This window comes from Geospiza fortis, unplaced genomic scaffold (assembly GCF_000277835.1).
Source record: "Geospiza fortis unplaced genomic scaffold, GeoFor_1.0 scaffold333, whole genome shotgun sequence".
Lineage (NCBI taxonomy): Eukaryota > Metazoa > Chordata > Aves > Passeriformes > Thraupidae > Geospiza > Geospiza fortis.
In genome coordinates this window covers 1146247-1168980 of record NW_005054347.1, presented here as the reverse complement: position 1 = coordinate 1168980, position 22734 = coordinate 1146247, and the positions used below count along the sequence as shown (strand labels likewise).

The window sequence follows — 22734 nt, the reverse complement described above, 5'->3', positions numbered from 1 at the left end:
ATTGTTGTTAGCAGGGATGATCTGTGCACCAGTTTCATAAAAGTTTCTGATCAGCACGCTGAGAAGACAAGTCCAGTATTATCTACTCCACTTTAGGAATGCTTTAGGTTTAATCCCTACTCCTAGGCCTTAAGCCCCTGCTACTGAAAACAATCCCAGCTCTTCATCAAGAAGTGCCACAAAGAGGTGGGGTAGGCAAATGTTTACCTTCCCATAATGGATCATTTTGTACCTTCAACATCTCCAAGCCTAGAAAATCTTTGGAAATAAAAAACCAAGGCTTTAGTTCTTGAGCTGCACCACACTGCTGTTTTCTCTGTTCTCTGCAAGCCTCAGTGGCTTCTCCACACCCTCCCAGGCTCACACAGCTCTGACAGTTCATCTCCTCTCACCCGAGGCTGGGATGCCACAATCAAGCTGGAAGAGAAAAAAAAGGACAGAAATGTTTATGCACTCAGATTTGTATGTGCTATGCAATAGGAAATGCTCAGAACCATAGTCTAAGAAAAATATACCAACTCTGATACTGTGTGTGATTATAGATAATTCCTAATAACTTTAGAGATATGTGTCTAGTACTTACACCATGACTGCATCAGGTAAGCTTTATTTCGGTTAAGGTAGAGAACAAGTTCCAAAAGCACGGGGCAAAAGCTTCTCCTCACTGACTGATGCGTTTCTACACATGCACAGATTTGCTCTTCTCTTCACAAATATCACTGTATTATACAGACAAAACCCTTCTAGCATACATTCATCAGTAAATGTCCAGGAAGAACAAATCAATATGCCAAACCAGAATTTACAAAACACAGGCAACAAAGCACATTTTCTAGGGGCTCAGAAACTACAGAATACAATGGTACAATTTATAATGTTCTTCATCCCGATGTCAGAGCTGATTTTCTTCGGTGCAAAATCCAGTGCACTGAAAATTCTGAAAGCATCCAAGTCCATATTATATGCAGTGAAAATACAACACCTGTGAAGGGTTTCTAATGGACATGGTGAAGTCCTTTCATGATTTTTTGGCCTTCTTTTTAAGTAGATTCAGCAAGGTCATAATTTTTGTTTCACTTTCACCAACTCATAGAATTCTAGACTCAAAACTGCCTAAGGTGAAGGGACTGATCTAAGCGTCTTATTTAACAGGGGAAAAAAGTAATTTTAAAAAATGAATATATTCCAGAGTATTTTTATTTTTGTGAAGAAATCTTTCAATATGCCATGCCAAAGTCTGCAAAGTGGGTTAAGTTTTTATTGACAGAATGACATCTTAAATAATCTTCTCCACAATGTCCAGTTCTTTAGTAAGAGGTGACTTCTTCTAAGATTTACTTCAAACTATGGTGTAAAGAATTTGCCCATTTACAATCCAGAAGCAACCACAGAAATCCTGTTACTGGGTTTAGGTCCTGCCCTTTTTTAAGTTTAACCAAAAAGAAAATATGCTCAGAAAAGCATTAAAATATGTTTAAATCAAGACAAAGTGAAATAACAGTAACACTAAAACCACTTTTTAGAATCTTTTCAGAGAAGAGATGGCTTCAAAAGAGCCTTTAGAAGCGAGATGTCAACACAGTGTTTCAACACAACCATAATCCACATGCAGAGAACACAGGAGATACCCAGGAACACAAAGTATCTTGTTTGCTCCAGTTCAGAAGACATGTTTCATGTGCTTGATTCCATATGTTTTGAAGAAAACCATGATGATCAATGCCCAGAGTCCTAAAATAAATCCTCCAGGTGGATGCCAGTCCTTTTGTTTTGGTTTCTGGAAAAAAAAAAGAAAAAACATAAAGAAAAAAAAAAAATTTGTACTTACTTCTCACAATGAGAAGTGCACTGTGTTTATCAACTGCAAAAATATAATCCTTGCAGTAGAACAATACCAATAAGCTGTATTTCTTCCTGAAGTAGAAGCATCTTTGTGATGGATGGGGAGGCTAATGGGAGGCAAGTTGCCACTCAAGCAGGGAGGGTAAGTACCACAAAAAGGCCACTGGAACTGTGCCTGAGACACCACTTTGCCTGCGTGTATTGGTGTCGTGGGACATGTTCCAACTCATTTGTTTTGACAGATTTTCTTGTATTTGGTCTCAGGTTAATACAAGAGAAGAATTCTTTAAGTATGAAAAACAGTTCCTGCAAGTGAAAATGTGAAAGAGAAAAGAGAGTGGTTTTTTTCCACTACCTGTTTTCTACAGCTGCTTTTGTACTCAGAATTATGTGAATAAACAGGTATCTGACCACATAACAAGTGAAGACTCATCATTACAGCAATATCATAAAACAAAATAGGATTGTTTACAATGTCAATCACATTTCCCAGGGGCCTCATTGAGTCTAACTGCCTTTCCCTAATGTAGAAATACATTCTGCAATTCAAACTTTTGTCCCCCTTCAATAGATTTTTCATCTTCAGTAAAAGCCATACACTGCAATCGAAGGCCTTTTCTGTCTCACATGTAGCAGCTAGACAAGGTAAATTTGCCTGTCTTCTTCCTTCCCTTACAAAACCAAAAATTCAGATACTCCACAGCCAGAGAATAGAGCAATGGATTGTAGAAGGTAAGAGCTGCCATGTACCCCAAGATCTGTCTCTGGGGCTAAAAATAAGGTGACTATATGAATGCAGAATTTTAGTTAAGACTATCATGACAAAAATACCAGAATTATAGTATTTAGAAGTGTAACAGTCTCTCAGGGTTGTGCCTGCTCTTGCCCTCAGCAGGTATGTTTTACAGATCTCCCAGGCAGACAGGGATGATTTACTATTACGATAATAAATACTGAAGCTCTTGCTGAGATTTTTATTCCTGCCTTGCTGAAAGATTTGCACCATTTTGTCCTTGTGCAGAATGGGACACAAGGGGCACAGACCATTTTGGTTTTGTTGCATTTAAGTCAAATTTAAAATTCTCTTTCTGCCAAGTGAATAACTGTTACAAAAGATGTTGCTGTTTTAATTTCAGCATCAATCCACTCAGAGAAGCTTGCTGTTCTCTGCTAAATGTACCAGGGAGGCTGGTGAACTTTAATGAAAGAAGAAACGGTTTGCAGTGTCTGTTCTTTCAAAACAGCTTTCCTATCAACACAAAAACAATGTTTGTTGACTGCTCAGCTCCCACTTTATAAACCACACATTCTTAGCTTTAGGATTTTTCTGTAAGTGCTGCGATTTCTGCTGTGCCTGCAATTAAAAAGTAGAACAAATAGTTATATCACCTGAGACACCCAAAGAACTCGGCAGTCTGAAATATTAATGATTTTACTCTGATACAGGAATCACAGAACCAGCATTATAATTTACATCAACCACAACAAAGCCAAAGATGTGAGCAGAGCAGGTGTCTCTGTATGCAAAGCACTGAACTCCCTGAGCAGCTGCAGCGTGTGCTGTTGGTGATCTGCCACCTCGCTGGTATTCACAACTCCACATCTCCACACAAACATCTCTGAAAATCAACTCTGCCTGCTCAAAAGGCTGCCAGCACACACCTCGCTTCTGACACTAACAGCACATGACACTTCTCCACACAAAGGGACTTTCTTGTTTAAATCTTCCTAATTAACCTGTAACTTCGTATGCATATTGCAGTGCCTGTTCCATCAATCTCTTTGTACTATCAATCTTTCCCTTCTTGGATCTCAGACAAGTATCTTACCACAAAGTGGCACCTGACCCTTCAAGACAAATGACTTCAATTTGCAGCCAGTGACACTAAAAGCCTCTCTTTCCTATTTTGTATAGAACACGTAATTTAATTTCTTTAAAGAATTTATATGAATAAATATTTATAAGGTGATCTATGAGTATGGTTTTACATTTTGTCATGTCTTGTACTGAAATCTCCATGGAATTGTGCAAGGGAAGAGAGGCCAGTGCAGCAGTGGCTCCGCACTGGGAAATCAAGGACATATATATAGCCACTTTAAAGTCAGGAGATGCAATGTTAAAATGTAAAGGATTAAAACCATGAAGGCATGATGAAAATTATATGAGGCTGTACAAGAGCTACATACTCAGTAATCTTAAAAATAAATTATCCTAATAAGAAAGATTTACAGACCCAGAAAATTAAATATACACGTAAATATTATACCACAATAAAAGGGCAAAAATATTCAACTGTGTTGAATATCTGTAAGTCAATATCTCTAAATGGTTAATTGAGCACAAAATCATACTGAAATAGGCCAATATTTTCCATGAGGACACCAAAACCTTATGAATATCTAAAATAGGATTAAACAGATTCACATTTAAATCCACAAAGTATACCTGCAAGAGCTGAAATACCTAATTTCGTTTAAATTAGCTTGTTCATAGATTCCCAAGAGAGTTCACCACTAAATTAAAATATAATTAGTTGTCAAACTAACAAGTTCATCTTTCTAAAATCCTAACAAATACAACACAGAAAGCATCAATAACAAAACTCTGCCTAGGTGGGCACGTCAGCTCAGCAGCAAGGAGTGCTGGAGTTCCCTTACAAAAAGCTGCTTTTGGCACCTCTGCATGGCCCCATCTGCATGGGACAGGGAGCCACTGCTCCCATGCCCTGTGCCAGCCAGCTGTGCTCGTCACATGAGTTATGGGGTATGGAATATGGGTTATGGGATATGGGGTATGGAGTATGGGATATGGGGTACAGGATGGGATGAATGCTCTCCCAGAAACACACGAGTGCCTCACCCATACTGCTGCAGAAGCTGCTGTGGCTGTTTTGTGTAGGCAAAAGGGGAAGAGTCACAGAGATTTCTCTTAATGGGAAAGACTATTATAGTAAGAAAGAATTCACTTTAACAGCAAACGAAAATCCCTTTTAGAACCACATAGTGGAAAAAGTTTAGAAAAGCCAGAATTTCTTTCTATGCTTATACCAGTTCTGTGGCCACAAGCCTAGATAAACTATCTCTTTATATCAATTTTAGGATTCATCAGGTAGCATTAATGTAAGTAAATTTTTTCACAGATTACAAAAAAAAGTCAGTAGTTCTCCTATGACAATTGCCTAGTTCAGAGTCTTATTTCAGCAGATTTCTGTGAGATTCAGGCAATTTTTACAGGTTAGGCATTTTCTTACTTGCAAGAAAATGCTAAGTGGACCAAAACCATGTTAAATGTCATAGTATTTTGATCTGCAATTTATTATCTATCACTATTATGTTTCAAACTGATGTGAGAATGTGTACTACAGACTGGTTGCACTACCTACAGATTACACAAAACTTATTCCTATTTGGGACTGCTCTGGAGGAACAGAGGCAACTTTTTGCTCAAGTTATTCTGAATTTCATTGTAGTACCCACCAGTAGGAACTGCCTCTGTAACCGACATATTTAGGTATTGTGATTCACACAACACAATGCCATTCCAAACACCCTCGTTATTCCCACAATAATAGCAGTAATGCATAGGTGAAATTCAGTTCAGAATGGTACAGTCTGTCATGAACAAATACATTTAGCAGCTTAAGGACGAGTCATTATGGAATTGCTGGAGATTCCAAATTAAAAAGACAGGTAGCTAAGCAACAGCAAGCTTCCTCCTGTGAACAGTTTTTTGCTGTACACTCTCTAGTTCTGGTAGACTCATTATCCTGTGGAATTTAAAACCAGTTAACAGAGAGTTGCTCCAAGTACTGTAATTAAGGAGAGGATAAAACAGTGTATTTTCAAACTGGATGGGTCTATAGGGACCTGAATGGAAAGGATCCAAGACTTTCAATGAAGGTGTTTCATAAAACATGCAATACATGTTACTCCAATTAAAATGAACTTTATGAAAAAAATAATTTTAAAAAGCTGAAGTGTTAATTACAGGAAGAATGGTTTAATTTTAAAATGTTACATCACAACAAAAATGAGATTTAAAACATCACATATTAATATTTCACATGGACAACACTGTCTAAAACTTATCTACAAGGATAAATTCAAGTGTTTTCCACACTGGAAGACTGTTGGATTATAATATCCAACAGTCTTCCAACAGAACTCTGTCTTAATGTTCTCAATAAGCCCAAAAATATTGGTACAGTAAATATTGGTACTTTGGGTTAAACTCACAATCCACATCTGAATAGCTGAAGCACAGAAAGCCGAGCAAACAGACGGGAATTAAGTAATTACCAAATGAAACAGGGATACACAAATTCTTCAATCTCCTCCAGTACCTTTTTCCAAACAGAGCTTTAGGAAAGGGTGCAAATGCTTAGAAATTAATGTGCACATCATCCTTGTTGCAGGGGATGTTCTCCCCAACCTGAAGCAGATGGTGTGTGTTTGTAGCAGGAGTGCAAAATACCCTGTGCAACTGCACAAAAAGAACACATCAGAAGCACTAGGTGCCAGCGAGTCCATTAAAGTGGCAGCTATTGGATTTCAAATTAATCCCTGCTTAATTCTCACTGCACTTCCAGCACTGAGTGTCCTAGACCCAGTTTTGGCCTATTTATTGCAGCACATGGGGTATAAAACATCCCAGGGTTCTGGGGCTGCCTGGCAGACAGCAGCAGCTACAGCCAGGAGAGAGGTTCTGCACATCCTCTGAGGGCTTCTCCACCTGCCCTACTCCTGGGGACAGCAAGCAGGGAAGTGAAACACACTTGTTTGTGCAGTGCTTGCACTCATTGGGGTGAATTTCATGTATTTTGGAGGGGTGAATTTCCAAATTTTCTTTTTGGTCATTCTCCATTTAAATGAATGGGTTTTTTTCTTCCACTGCATACCAAAGGTTTTCTTTCTTGTTCATCAAGCTACCAAATTTTATGTGATGCTCTGTTGTAAAGACCAGTACAGAAATCTGAAAAAAAGATCCATGTCTCAAAACAGGTCTTTGAAATTTAAGGTGAACCTCAAATCCAAAACTGGAACAATCCACTGGCTTCTCACCTCAGAAAACTGATTTCAAACTGAAGGAAATTCCTTGGAAAAGCTAAATTCTGCTATACAGTGCACTGTGCCAAGAGCACGCTATGTATTTCCTAGAGGCACTTCAACAACTCAGGTTTATTTGCAATTTGGAATTTCAAACTGGGTAATCCTTTCAATTCTTACAATAAAGCACACAACAAAGTTTATTTCTAGAATGAATTTATATGTATCACAAGCAAATCACAGCATAAATTATGTCCTCCAAGCTTTCAGTGAAAGTCTGCACTTCTAATTTGTTGGGTACAGTTTGAATTTTGGGGTCCTCACAGGGGACTGGGGGAAATCAAATAACTCCAGCCACCAAGTAATAGTTTAATCCTTTCTGTGCCCACAGCAGGATTAAAGTCATAAGAGAACTCCAGCATCAACGGTGCCTGTTAATCTGCACAACAATTTAAAATACTTTTGTCTAATCTCTGGGTTTGTATTTATTAACCACACTACCATGATTACTGATATCTCCAATATTAATAAAATAATGAAAGAAGTTCATTCATCAACAACAAAAACTCACAAAGGGTACAGGAAGAAACAGCAGCTAAACTAAATTAACATCAATACCAACAACTGCATTTTAACATTTACTTTGTATAATCATTGTAATAGGAACAATACTGTTATGATAGCTTTACTTTTTCATTTCCTTCTAAAATTCATAATCTAGAAGGGCTTTTTAAAAATGAGCCTCTACTTATTACTGCCTACTTTCAGATTTATCTCAGCATTTCACAGCACTGTAAAGTGCTTTTTAGTGGTTTAACAATTATTCCCTAATCTTCCAACCTGTGATACAATACATAATATACAACTTCTAATCAAAGGGAGCCTTGCCAGCACCTGGGAGCCAGGGCAGTTGAATTCCCAGACAAGTCATTGCTCAGCTGAGTGATGCCCACCCAGCAAACACAACAGGGATTGTGGGGGACACACCAGGGGGACTCCAAACGCAGGTGTGTGGTTTGCTACACCCAGAAAGAACACCCAGAGACCATTCCAGAAAGAACACCCAGAGACCATTCCTACCTGTCCTCAACAGCCTGGCACAGGGCTGAGCTCTCACCTGCTCTGCTGACATTGAGCTGCATACTGGAATTCAAAAATGCTTTAGAGAGGAGATGAGAGAAGTCAGATTAGGTTGTATTTAGGAAAAAAAAAGGTGCAACTGCCTCTGTTTAAGGTATGCTAAGCAAATTGTTCTTTATATTTTAATCAAATTCCTACCCGTATATGAAGCCATGATCATGATTTTCCACAAAAGGCCACCTAAGTCAACAGCAAATATATGAGTTACATTTGCAAACACAAAAGTTCACACCAACTGAAGCATGCAAAAATACCAGATGAGAAGTTTAATTAAGTAGACTTGGTATTCAAAACTCAGTTACCACTACTTAGAAAAGCATGTTCCTTTTTAAATACATTTATATTTAATTAATTTAAACAAGAGGAGGATTATTAGTAAAAACAAGACTAAAGACAAGAAGTCAGTGCTCAGTGTCACGCCACAAATGGAAAGGTAAACTCCTTGAGGTCCTTACAATGGATGGAGTCAGAAAATGACAAAAACACACACTAGTGAGGCAGACCTCAGCAGAGAGAAACCTCCAAAAATCATCAGATATAAAAGCAAGTCCCTGCCACTGAAACTCTGGGTTAAGCAGACGGAGACAGCAGAGAACCAAGGAGGCAAAGGCTGCTAGAGGGACAAGAATATTTTGTATTCACAGAAATACCCTGGTGTAAATAGGGCCAAGCTATTCCCGGAGTGTAGGAGAACAGATTGAGAACAACCTCGCCCCTGGTGAGCTGCACTGTAACAGCCTTGTCCTAAACAGGTCACAGCTATGTCCAGCCACGATGGGTGTTACAAAGAGTGGGTTGGCTGCTAGGAGGAAGAGTCTGCTGGCTGTGCTGTGAGGAGGAAGGATCAGGCAGTTGTGCAAGGGACAGGAAGGAGTCAAGTGGTCTGTGCCAAGAAACAAGTGAAGTGTCCCATCCCTAACCAGGTCTGCAGCCACATCAGAGCACTGTTCTTCCAAGAGCATGCACTGCTCACCATCCCCTGCGAAAAGATTATCTCTGTCTTCTTCTGTGCAGGCCTTGTTCACACAAATGCAACATTGCACTGCCAGTGGCAGAGCCAACCTCTCAGCTCTGCAGAGCCAAGGCCCCCACACAGGGCACATGCACTCATGGGCTCCCACCTATTTCATCTGGGATCATTATTCCAAGTAGCAGCCTCATCCAGCCCAGCCTTTCTGAGGAGCACAGCCCTCCTACACCCTCCTAGGAACTGTGACTTGGATTTCCCTTAGCATCTCTCTGAACCACAAGGTGAGTCCACTCAAATGCTTTTAAATCAATTTTTCTAAGGAAGGTTTTACTCCTACTCTTATAAAATTAATTGTATGCTTAGAACTTCCATGATGAAGTGTCATTCTGAGTATTCACATTCAATCAAAGTTTTTTTTTTCTGTTTATATAGAGAAACCATGAAGTTAATAAATTATTATGCTGTTTCTTTCAAAGTAGTAGTGATGGTTCCAATCACACTTCTGTGTCTGCACGTCCCATAAGTATCTATTCATTTACTGCCAGGTGACAGGCTGCATTAACAACAGATGTTAGACTGCATTAGTTCTCATACTGAGTATGCCACATTGAGTACAAGATCTAATCAAATACTTCAACAGCTACATTTGAAATCCTTATACACATAGTTTTTAATGTCCATTTCTCAAATCTCTACAGCTATAATTTAAAATGTTCTCCATTACCCTAAGCCCTGTGCTGCATTATATGCATGTGCAGTAAAGCTTCACCTTTTCTAGCTCCAGCTTGCACAACTTGAAACAGCATTACAAAAGGCAGGCATGACAAAATGAATGGAGGGAGAAGCAGGGCTGAGGCAAAAGATGCCTTCACACTTATAAGACCAAGAACAAGAATGGCTGTACTTTTACTGCATTTCATTTTCATTTTCAGGTACAAACCAGTGAGTAACAGCTGGTGACAGGCCGGTTTGTTCCCCACCACCACCCAGCTTTTACAGGTGATTCTGTATTCACTAGTTTTGTACTCATAAGCCAAACAAGTGTTCTTACCCAAGTTTACATTGTATGTACTCTCTTATGGGAAAAGGAGAAAGACTTGCTCTGAAATATCAACCCAATACTTTAGGGTTCCCTAGCTGCTATAGAAAACAAATCATAAAACATGGACATGGCAGTCATACAGGCACTTATTTAGTGGCTGCACATAATTACACCTCCACAAAAAAGCCATTTCTGTTACACTCAGTATGTCAAAGGACAAGGAGTCCCAGAGAGAAGATCCATTCCTGCAGAGTTTTTGTAGGCATTAAGAAAGAACAGCAGATTTATGGTATTATAAATAATCATTGTTCGCACGTGACATTCGCATGACACAGCTCATCAGTCAAATGCTATGTGGGGCTCACAGAGAGCATCTTCCTGGAAGAATGAATGAGTGCAGCTAAGGACATACCCTCCCAACACCCTCACAGACCACCACATGTGACAGGTACAGAATCAACAGCTTCCAAAAGGGTCTTTAAAAAGGATGAAACCACGCATGGTTTTATCTAGGGGCAAACCAGTTGCAGCTTTCCTGCCTCCATCTACACTAACCACAGGTTACGGCTCTACTGTCCAGCTGTCATTCAGTCCCCTCTAAGCACCACTCATCACCCATTTGTCAGCCATGTATTTGTAGATGGGCTTTCATGTTAAGCACTCCAGAAAAGAATGAAATCACTGGCTAATTCACAGGAACGCCCACCATGACAGAAGGAATCACTTGCACAAGGCTCAATCACAACCGCATGCAAAGAATTTCCACTGGAACCACAATGCAGGATGCTGTCTTGACTGTCCAACAGTATAAACACAACTGCTCCATTACCAGAGTCTTCATTCATTTACCTCTTCCATTCATTCTTCAAATGGAAATTATTTCATCAAATTTCAACCCTCTGAATTATTTAGGAAAACAATTCTAGACAGAGCACTAGAGAGCAGCCTGCCAATACCTCTGTCTGTGGCCATTCATCAGTCCTGTCAAGAGCTCGTGAGTTACATTTCTGTGCTCCTCACAGCATGCTACTGGAGAGTAAACAAAACATAATTAACTTAACACAAAAAAATCACCAATAACACCTAGGATTACATGGTTAAGTGGGATAAATGTGTGAATATATTTGGAGCTAACAGTGCCTTCCCCTGAGGAAAAGTGTTCAGAAAGGTATTTGCTGTCACAGCACCACAAAATATATCAAGATTAATAACATTTATATTTTTCTTTATCAATGTGAGCTTATTGGTAACACCTACTTTTTATGCTGCATAAGCTCAGAAGAAATACAGTGGATAAAAGAAAAAAAATCTAACAAAAGTCCTACTGCTAATTTTACTACTCACTGGAATACCATTTAAATAAACACTGTCTATCAGGGAAGCTTTCATGTGTAAACAACAAAAAAGTAATGATTAATAAGCACTGTACAAGGTTACGTGAGAAATGAAAATGTTACACAACACTGAACAGACACCAGAAAATGGAATTAAATCTCGCATCTTGGACAATGTATTATAAAATACTTCAGTAATGTGTTTGATACAGAAAGGTCCCCATCCAGCATATATTTAGTGATAGGTAACACAAACTGGGTCAAAAATTTAGTCTTACACTCAAATTACACATGTGCCTATACAAACACCAATACTGTGCAACATCAAGCAATGCAGTAAGAATAAAGACCACTAAATACATTTCCCTTTGCCTAAAGACCTTACAGCATTCTCTCCTTTCCTCTACCCAAAACACACCCATGCTCACACTTGGCTGTGTTATTCCTGCCGTTTTATTCCAGGGACACAAATACAACCCATCAGAAAGCAGAGATCTCAGTTAACAGCCACAGTGGCTGCTGAGCCTCCTCTCCAGGCTCATCTCACCAAAACTTTTAGTCAGGTAATTCCCAAACACAGCTTTGGGGAGAGAAGGGCTAAGGAGCAATCAGATCCCTCTAAGGTTCATGAAGAGACATTGCAAGTGGGTTTTGACAGAAGCCATTCAGCAGCACCTGGAAAGTGCTGAAGCAAAATGTGCCTCGCACCTGCAATACAGCAAATCTCTGTCCTTTCACCAGTTTCTACTGCACACAAGGCCAGAAAAAATCTGGCCAAACAAGCTGGGTGTAACTTGGGGGTGCCAAAGGCAGCATCTTCATAGCCCAAACAGGCTTCTGCAGAAAAATCAGCTGCAAGCTAGGAAAGGGGCCCTTTCTCTGCATATAAAAACCAGTGTCTCACTAACCAATGACCACCATGGAGCATTGCTTACTTTACATCTGCCAGTAAATCTTATTCCAAATGCAAAGCCTGGTCCAAAGACTTCTCCTATGGAACAGCAAAGCTGATCACCAAAATAGAAGTAACTCTGGAACAGTATTTCTGCTGTTAATACTGTATCTAATAAAAGAAAAAGAGATTTGATTTACCATTAAAAGGATTTAATAAATCAGTCTTCTGTTACCTAGAGAAGTCCTAAAATTTATTCTAGGTCAACCATAAATTTTGAATTACTACAGCACAGCAGTTTATTGGTTGTTCTGATATAGACAAGATTTATATTTTTTTAATTTAAGAAAGATTAAAAAAATAAATGTAGCAGTAGCTCTTCATTCCACAATATCTCCAGCTTTTACTATACATCAAAAGACAATGAATAAAGTAATTTCTTTTAAACGTAGACTTGTAGTGCTACTGTTCACAATAATAATAATAATAATAGTAATAAACATTATAGTCTCTACAACCCTGTAATTCTACTGCTAGGAATTATGTCTTCTCACTAAGGTTTTTGTGGCTTAATTGTCTTCATGTAATATTGATATCTGGTACTTGGATGTAATTAAGAATAGGGGAACCATTCTTAGAGTACTATTCCAATCCATTAGGTAAATTTTCTCACTATGATATGAAAATTTTCATCTACTTAATTAGCACACCTACTTCTTCCATGCCTAAGTGCACCTAAGCTGTGTTTTGATGGCCCAAGGAAAGGAAAAAGAATCCACAACACATCAATTATGCTTCCACTCAGTTGTACAACTATTTTAAAATGTGTGAACAGTTAAGACAAAATTGAAAAATTACCATAATAGGCTTTTGACACTTCCCTGCTTAAGCAAAAATTAATTCTAACTCCCTGTTTTTATGCAAAGCCTTTATAATTTCTCTAATCTCAAGTTCCCACGAGAGAGAACACAATTCTTTCAACTACAAGTATGTGAGGCTTGGCATCTTCTCTTTTTAGTTACGCAGTTTATTTGATGGAAGTCTAAACTGCTAAGCCTCCCTTTGTGCTTAATATAAGCCATCCTCAGTGGAAATACAAGTTAATTTAAGTAAAATGAAGTTTTAGGAAGGATGCATTCTCTTGTGCAGAAAGCCTCACTAAATCAAAACTTTTTTAAATGCAGCATCTGTTTCCTGAATTGCTCTAGAACCTGTAATAAAATAAACTAAAAAGAAGAAAAAATTTTAAAAGATATTTTTACATATAAAACATCATAAACATAAAATCAGACAAATGAAGCAGCTTACCTCTCATTTTACTGTGTTTTGCAGCCTCACCTTGTATTGTACATGAAGACACTCTTGCAACACAATGAATTAGCACGTTTCAAGCATCATCTGTTTTATTAACGGGTCACTATTATTAAAACCTACTGCTTGTGCATCAGCTGTACTGTATTGCTGGGATACAGTGCCATACACACTAAGCTCTGTAGACCACATCCTAAATTCACAGTTATTCCACAGCCCTGCTTAGCCCTGAAACACACCTGAAGCATTTGTACATCACACACTTTGCTTCAGCAAAAGTCAGGGGTCTATTCTGATGCCTACAAACCTATTAAGGTCACAGATGGCTTGTGCAGTTCTTTAGTCTGTTCCCATGAGAGGCAGAGGTTTATTATTTGCATACCATTATGTACTGAAAAACCTATTCAGTTATCCCCACTGGAGACAACTCACCTCCCTGCCCTAAATAGCATTCACTTTTCCAATATTCGAAGGAACAGCAAGTAAATGGGACCCAGTGCAGACAAATCCAAAAAGGCTCAGAATATCTAAGCATTTCAACTTACAAATAACAAATGTGAATGAATGCAGACCAATATATCACATAAAAATATAATGGAAGCAAGGAATGATGAAAAAAGTGAATTATATGCTTAAGAGAGGACTAAAATGTTGAGAGCGAAAACGGCTGAAGAGATAATTTTAGGAAAAAAGCTGACATTAGCCAAGCTTATTATGACCACAAGAGAGCAAAGAGTCTCAAAGCACAGAACTCACTTAAAAATAGCCTCCCTACATTTGCAGTGACAGCAGCAGTTCTAATATCATCTGCCCCAAACAAAGTGAGACAGCTATTGATGTTTTACCTATAGCAGGGTGCAACAGCTGCCATTTTGTCAGTAACTGAGACCCATGGGACCTGTACATGTTGGTCCTTCAGTACCAGCTGCAGTACTGTGAATATTTGCTGTAATCACAAATATGTTCTTACATGCCCTAATTGTCCTGCTCAGTTTTATTCCCCCCATAATTACGATGTTTTGAATAAACACCTCCCAGCATCTGCTCAAACCCTTTTTCTACTTATCCTTCCTGATGTCAATACAGTCACAAAGAAGGGAGAATATATATAAAGTATTTGTGTGCTTTGTGCAGAAAGTCAGAAGAGATTAACATAATGGTCCTTTACAGCCTTAGTCTGCAAATCAGAACCTCGCTGTTAACCTTGGTTTGCTTTTTGCCAACCTGCTATGTGAAGTTTACTTCAAGCTCTAAGCATTTCTGAACCTGTCTGTTTCTGTAAAGCTCCAAGCACAGATAAAGCACAATAGAAACAGGAACCATCGCCTTGAAATCATGGTTGTGAGCAGATCCTGAAGAACAACAAAAGGGGATCATGGCACAATCAGTCCCATGCCAAAACAAAGACACAGAAACATCAATAGTGCCTATTGAAAGGCTTGTGCACACAGGATCTTCAAACACGTGGCTGCTTCAGCTGACAAGAAGCAAATCAATTTTTTGAATATAAGGAATATAATAATAATTTTTTGAGTCCATGGCTATACCGTTAGTACCAACCCTTGAAATGCAGTTATTTGAAGTTCAGATGAGTAAACCCCAGAGATCTACAGCACTCTATAAAGCCTGTCATGTTACAGTCATTTCCTGAACATCTTCCTTCATTTTACATCTTAAATAGTGCTTATTAAAGAGAAACGGTTACAGGAATTACCTCTTAAAGAAGCTGCAAATCTAGTGCAGCACCTCTAACAATTATAGCTACCATAGAGCCAGGGTATCTTTTCATATATTTTTAATAGTACATCTGACAATTCTATATGCTGGTGGGTATGAAACTGATGTCTCATAATCCACAAAATGGATGAGGCTACAGTCACATATAAAGCCTCATATTAGCAGTATTCTCAAGGGCAAACTGAGCACTCCCATGATATGCACAAAAGCCTCAAATTTATTTCCATTTTAACTTTCCACAGTAACAGCTATTTTTACTCTCATCTGCTTATGAACAATATAAACAAAAACTGTCAGGAATACAAGTACATTTTATCAGTTTTAGGTGATACTACATATCCTAGTTGGCTTTAGAAATTCCGTAGTCACATACCCAGCCAGGATGAAAAATGCCCTTTTTTTTCAAGCAGTGCTTTGCACCATTGCGGTGCTTAATGAGCACAGGACTCCACCAGCACTGGTGAGAGTGAAGTGTGGCCACTTGAGGGGCAGCCCCTTAAATTGCTCCAAGCTGTCTGTCAAACTGATCTCCCATCCTGTGCCAAAGAAGAATGGAGATAAAATGCCAATCTGTACATGTCAGAGTTTCACAGGCTCAGAAAGAGAAAAGAAACATGACCTCTGAAAACTGACAGATGAGAGTTAAAACTTCTTTGTCCAAACTGCAGGATCTGGACAGCCTAAAACATTTTGAAAACACTGCATCAGTTGCCTGCTACTGCATCTCCCTGAAGAGGAGACTGGTTTTGAGTGAGAGCACGGCCTGGGGGTTGCTGTCACCTTGCTGGGAGCCATTTCTGTGAAGAGGGGATAAAGTCACATTCCAAGATGTGACAGCAGAGACTGGATTCTACTGATGCCCAGAGCTCATAATGTACATACACATCAAAGAGAACATATTGAGAAGTGCTCAATGAACTGTTCTTAATAGTGTGTAAGAGGAAAACAGGCCATTCTTTAAAATACTCTTTGGTTTCATGTTTTAAAAATGCAAGGAAGGACATAAAGTTGCATGTTTTAATGCATAAACAGAGAAGAATGGGTGGAGTATGCATGCAACAGTTCTGGTAAGAAGAAGCTACCAAACACCATCTCAAATGTCTCTGGGATGCTGGAACAGGTAAAATTTCCCCTTCTTGGCTTACAGAAAATGTTCAATGTGGCATTTCTAGTATGAAACAGTTAAAAACAAGAACCACACAACTGACTGTTCAGGTTCCTCATGCAAGATACCTTCCAATGCATTTAGTTATCCAATCCATTGTATTCAGCTATAATTGAAAAAATCTAATACTACATTCAGTTCCCCTGTAATGCTTGGTCAGCAACAAAAAACACTCACGGTTCTTTTCTGGCTCTGCTGAGCAGTGCTGTGTACAGACAAAGGAAGTGCTCCCCATGCATTAATACTTTGGCACTCCAGCCATACAGAAACAAAGGTCCCCATAATTGCTGCTAAATTTTTAAGATTTGGGGGGCAGCATTTGAAAGAAAAATAATTCTCAGATAGTTATCTTTATTCTGTCTTGAAGACTAAGAAGAGATTCTATGTAATATTTCAACAACAAAGAGATAAACCAGCAGAACTTCCCCTGTGGTTGAGAAACAGTAAAATAATGGTCCTGTATAGGCAGAGAGTGATCACCCACAAGAGCCCTTTAATGGGAAGATGGAAGAGAAGAGACTGTTTTACTACATCTCTGTTTCCAAGAGGGAAGATCATGGTCAGATGAAAAACAACAAAACAGAAGCAGCCCTGTCTTGTCAGTAAAAGCAAATGATCGGTAATTAGTGCTAACTCCACATCATGGTATTCTGTGATTGGAAAAAAACTGATGAGAAAAACAACAGCAAATTTTAAAAATTAGGTTGTCTCTATTTTACAAAAATAATTTATGCTGTACTCAGATAAACTGTATTTCAGGAATGTTATGAAGTTTCATGTGGCTAATGAGCTATGTAATTTCTGAAGAAGAAAAGAAGAGAGACAACCTTACTGTTTGTGTTGACTACTGGATTACCTTTGAAGGTCTTGAGTACCTGTCTCTGCAGTAGTTCACTAGATTAAAAAAAAAGCCTGAAAAATCTCTGGTTTAATGATATGCCAGTAAAAGATCTGTACCATTATAACCAAGTCAAGATTGTGTTTGGTGATTTCTTGCAGTGAGTCAGAGAAACGGGACTGTGCCATTCTTAATATATTACATGACTCATACACATAGCAAGATTCTGCATCTCAACTTTTTGAATCAAACTTAGGATTAGAAGAAATCTTAGGGAGTGAACTTCAAAGCACCTATATGCACCAAGTAGCACAAGGTGTTGGCAGGAATAGGAATACCTCTGCTGCTCTATGACATATTTGGTTTGGTTGGCAAATGCAGTAATAGTTCTTTTTCTTCTGATCCTTTTTAGCACCAAGTTTTCTACTAGATAGCATTCAATTTAAAGAAAGCTCAAAAGATTTAAGGAATTCCTAACTTATGCAGCAGTAACAGAAGTTAAGTCTATATATTGTTTGCAATTTAGGGAAAAAGCAAGTTCCTATGTGCTGGATGACATCCAGTCACGATTCCACTTGAGACCACTTCCATTATAGTTATAAAATGTAGTCAAATCACCTCTGGGTTAAACAATTCACAAACATATGTTTAATACAGAAAAGAAATGGAAAAACCCCAAACATAGCAGACACATTAATTTCTAACTCCAATACATCCCAAGTGCCCTAGATGAAAAAAGGTTCAGCAGAAGGGGTACAGCACACCTGGGTTTAGCTCTGCATAGAATGCCTGAGCCCCAAAAACCACTTCAGGTGAGCTGGTGAGGAAGACCACACAACACATTTCCATTATGTGCATCAGAAACAGCTTTTCTCACCTGTAGTCTGGACCACACAGGTGAGAGCCCCGGCAGGACAGGCTGCTGCTCTCCACTCACTCCAAAATGGCCACAAGAAGGGGCCATGGCAAGGGGACAACACTTGTCTTCAGCACGTTGCTCAGCACTGCAGAGGCAAAGCCTGACCAGGCAGGTGTCCTAGGGCAGGCTGAGATGTCACAAGGCTTGTTGGTGGGAAGCCAAGCGATGTATTTTGTTAAAATAAAACTGGACTCTGAAGTCAGTGTACTTTTTAATATTTGGTATGAAAAATTCAATTTTCAATCATCCTGACAAAATCCATTTTTGACAAAGAAAAGCATCCCTGCCTAGGCAGACCTGTGTCTGTGCTAGCAGGTGCTGCAGAACCTGGACCTTTTGGTGAAAGGCTGTATTTTATCTCTGACATCCTTCAGCTGAATACCATGACCAGAGTTCTAAAAAGCAAGCTATGCTTCAAAGTTATTTTAAAACACAGCTACATGAATGGTTTTTCAAAGAATGTATAAATAGCTGTGTCTAAAACTTTGCACATCAAACCTGAGACATGAAAGTATTACAAGTTGTTTTTGAACCTCTTAGCCTGTAAAGACACAGTAAAATTCAAGTATCATTTATCAAAGTACTTTAAAATTTTTAATAAATTAATATTCATAAACAAAACCTCCTGTCTGCATGAAAAATAAAAATAAAAATCTGGGTTATTGTTGTGCTATTAAACACCTTGCATACTTAGCCAAAGTTCTGAACACTAATGGCTTTATAAAACATTTATAGGAACAAAGACTCCACCATCAGGACAGAAGCAGACTGGGAGTGAGGGGAACTCCCTAACTGTATAAAACACCAAAGAGCAGCTACAAGGCAATGGGCAAGGAGCTGAATTTTAAAGTTGTGTTTCAAGAGTGTCTCACCATGTGATGGGTTCCTTTTCATATTGAATGTTTCACACAGATCGTAAACCACTTTAATGTTTGTGAAAATATTTTAAGTCTGAGAGCTAAAATTGTTGTGTTATAGATAATAAAAAGATACTTCAAAAAAAAAATCCATACAACATAGTGTGTTCTATTTTCTTAAAACTGTTTCACCAATTTCTGGCAAATGCCGCCGAAGAAAACCTCTGTCAATTAAATCAGCATGAAACCAGAATAACAACAAAAAATGCAATAAACTAACCACCCTCTACAACGTGAAAATGAGGCCCTGAGAATCAACAAAAAATTGATCTTCAAAGCAAAAGGATTTTTTCTAGGGGAAGGGTGGGGTGGGTAATGGCTGCGAACTTGTCACAGAAGCACAGAAATGATGGAAACAATGGCCTTCCTGCAAGAATTACTGCAGAACTGCAACCCTGCAGGATCCTTTGATGGCCATCAGGCTGTGCATTTTTAACTCTGGAGATGCCCCTCCCATCATCTTTCATAAATTTCCTGTTTAATTTCCCTATGGTGACTGCAGCCAACACCCTCAGAGCAGTTCCCCCTCACTCCCCGAGGCTGGAGCGAGCCAAGCTCCCGGTGATCCACCAGATCCTGGAACAGAGACATCTCCTCCAAGGGTCAGCACAGCTTCCCAGCAGCTCCTGCAATTCCTGAAGGCATTTGCCACTGAGCCTTCTCATGGACAGGCAACACAAAAACACAGGTTAAAACTTCTACAAACCGAACCAACTTATCTCCAAAAGGATACTCTATCTAATTGAATGGATATTACATGTAACATTCCCCCCATGAAAAAAATACCTAAGGAACTCCTTATTTTTAAGTAAATCTGCAACTGTAAACCATGTCAGATTTCAAGTAAATTGTGCAATTTCCACTATAGGCTGCAAGTCACTTTCCTGAAATATCATCCTGGTTTAACAGCATGTACATTTATCTGCTTAATGGTTTGAAATGGACTAAAATAAGTATGCAAGTTGATTGTGGTCTGAATTTGCTGTTTCATTTTGTTTTCAATTATAATACCATCAGGATATCTGGTGTTTATCTGCTGAAATGTGCCTTTCATCAATAAAACATTCTTCCATCAGTAAGACATCTATAACAATTTAAGTCTCTTCAATATCCTAAATCCTGATTAGGCCAAATATGTTAACACACAGTGACATTCCAAGCACAAGCACTGGCACTGAAGTTAGGTACTTTTATTAAAATGATTTGCTGAACTGCAAGGCCAGCAATGAATATAATTTATGATAAATGGAAACAATCTTCTCAAATGCAGTTTGCCCTGTTCTTCCACCAGACCTGTTTTGACTAAAGACAAGTGCAGAATTAAAATAATTGTTCCTTTTTCTCCTCTTTCTAGTTTGGGTTTTGGTTTGGGTTTTTTTTTTGGCCTTATTCTAAGTAGCACAAACTTACTGTAAGTAGCAGCATTGTATGCATGGCTGTACAGAGAGAATCTCATTAAAAAGGCTGTCTCATGTGGGCATTACTCTGAAAGTTCTACTTTTACAAGTTTATATTAATGACTGCATTCCTTTACCAAACACTAGAGACTTTTTATTTCAGTTAAAAGCACAAGGAGTATTTTAGTAGCATTTAGGAGAATAAATTTATCCAATTTTAAAGTTGGATAGTAGTAGTGGCTATGTTGGCTAAAATGTATAATTAAAATGTACTTTATACATTACATTAATTTAGGATACCTGTCCACCACTGTGAAATTTTAATGCATATTTATGCTATAAGTACACAGCACTGATGCTGTTACGTATGTCTAGAGTTTCTATGTATCCATGTGGATACAGCATCATAAAACACCACAAATACTATTCACTGTTTTTACTCTTGTCACTTTTTGGTTTCTTATAATTTCCTTCTTTATTCTTAGAGCAAAAAAATCCTTTTTCATATAAACAAGGCCCCCGCACAACTTGTCCCAGTTGTGCCAGGTCCCTCAGCAGAAGGGTACAAGGGGTTCTCAGCAGAGCACCATGCTGGTGCAGCGATGCTCAGTGGTGGCAGCTCAGCCAGGGCATCAGCCTCACACACACCAGGGCACGGTGCCAAACTCCTGTCCCCACAGCTAAAAAATGTTCCTTTATTTGGCTTCTCTGCATCCAAGACATTCACAGTTCTGCTGGGTCTGTTCTGCTGCCTTGTGCAGACCCCAGCTCTGTACTACTGGCAAGTTCAGCAAACAGATAAGAGCAGATGAACCCAGCTTTTTGCCTTTGCACAGCACAATACTCTATTGCACTGTAACACACAGTGGCCAAATGAACACTCTGTGCTTATTACCCACATAATGCTGTAAAAATATTGCTATGACATTTGGTCTGCTTGACCATTTTAAAGGTTAATTCTGTTTCCTATTTGAGCTTTTCCTCTAGGTGAGCCATTCCATGCACTTTCTATTTACTGATTCCAAACAACCCCCAAACTGTTTCATTGCTCACTCTCACTGTTAAGAACATATTGACTGGCTGCCTGCTCTGCTGTTTAATTCATTTATGCTGAGAGTCAGGCATGAAGACAGAATTTTAAATGTGACATTTGCAGGCTGTTGGGTCATTTGAAGCTCTGACAACACCAGGGAGTTCCTGACATACAAACTGGTCCTGATTTCCAATCTTCCATGTTCTGAACACATCAGAAATTCTTCCCAAATGTGCAGATTTCAGCCAAAAGTTTTAAAATCCCTTGTGCTTACAACTTGCAGGAAAGGCTTGTACACTTTAAGGTTTTAAAATAAAGCTTATGTTTCCTTTAAGGTAAAACCAGCACTGCCTGCAGCATGAGACTCAACGCTTTAAAACACTTATTGACAAATGTATATGGGAAGATCTATGATAAAAATTAATACACAAAAAGTTGTTTATCAAATTCTATTAAGGGACTGAGTGGACTTTTATTTGATCCTGTTGATCTTGAAGCATTTAAAAACAGCTGAGTCTCAAACCACAGCTTTATCTAACATTGCCTATCTGACTTAGTGCTACTCTGACCACTACCAACTCCCAGTTTTCAGTCTGGAAATTCTTCTTATCTCAAGGCAGTGAACGGACCGCACCATTTTGCCTCCCAACATGAACTGTCATTATCTTCCCCAAATTTCAGGTCAATTTTTCAGAGCATACTTGATTACCTGGAAGATTCCATACAGCCAAGATACCATTAGGAAAACAGTAATGTGACCTGTTTAGCCCTGACTTAAGAAAACTGTAATTACTTATCCCTGAAGCGGAATTCACATCTATAAAGTTTAACAATTATTTATTTTATTTTGAGAAAATTCCAAATGACTGCAACAGAATAGGTCATTTAGTCTTCCTTTAAGGCATCCCCAAGATGGGGAATGCTAAGTCTCCCCAGTCATGTTTGACACAAGTTTTGTGTCGTGTTTGCCATAAGCTTTTCACACAACAGGCAGAGCTCTCTGTGGCTGACAGCAAAGAATGAGGAGACACCTGAATGCAGACTGGGTACCTGATCTACCCAGCAGGGTGGATGGAAAACCAGGCCTTGAACTCTGAGATAAGAGCAAGAAGGGAATGAATATAGAATCTTCTGCGCAGAAAAGATCTCTT

General features: G+C 38.8%; 1 protein-coding gene across 1 annotated transcript in view; it reads right to left on the bottom strand.

Moving 5' to 3' along the window:
* Nucleotides 1–591: 591 nt before the first annotated feature.
* The window catches only part of PIGK (phosphatidylinositol glycan anchor biosynthesis class K), a 65084-nt gene continuing 42941 nt past the window's right edge, over nt 592–22734 (bottom strand). The window contains exon 11 of the mRNA XM_005423153.2: nt 592–1777. Within this exon, the coding sequence (XP_005423210.1) occupies nt 1661–1777 (117 nt within the window). The 3' untranslated portion in view covers nt 592–1660. The remainder of the gene's footprint in view (nt 1778–22734) is intronic.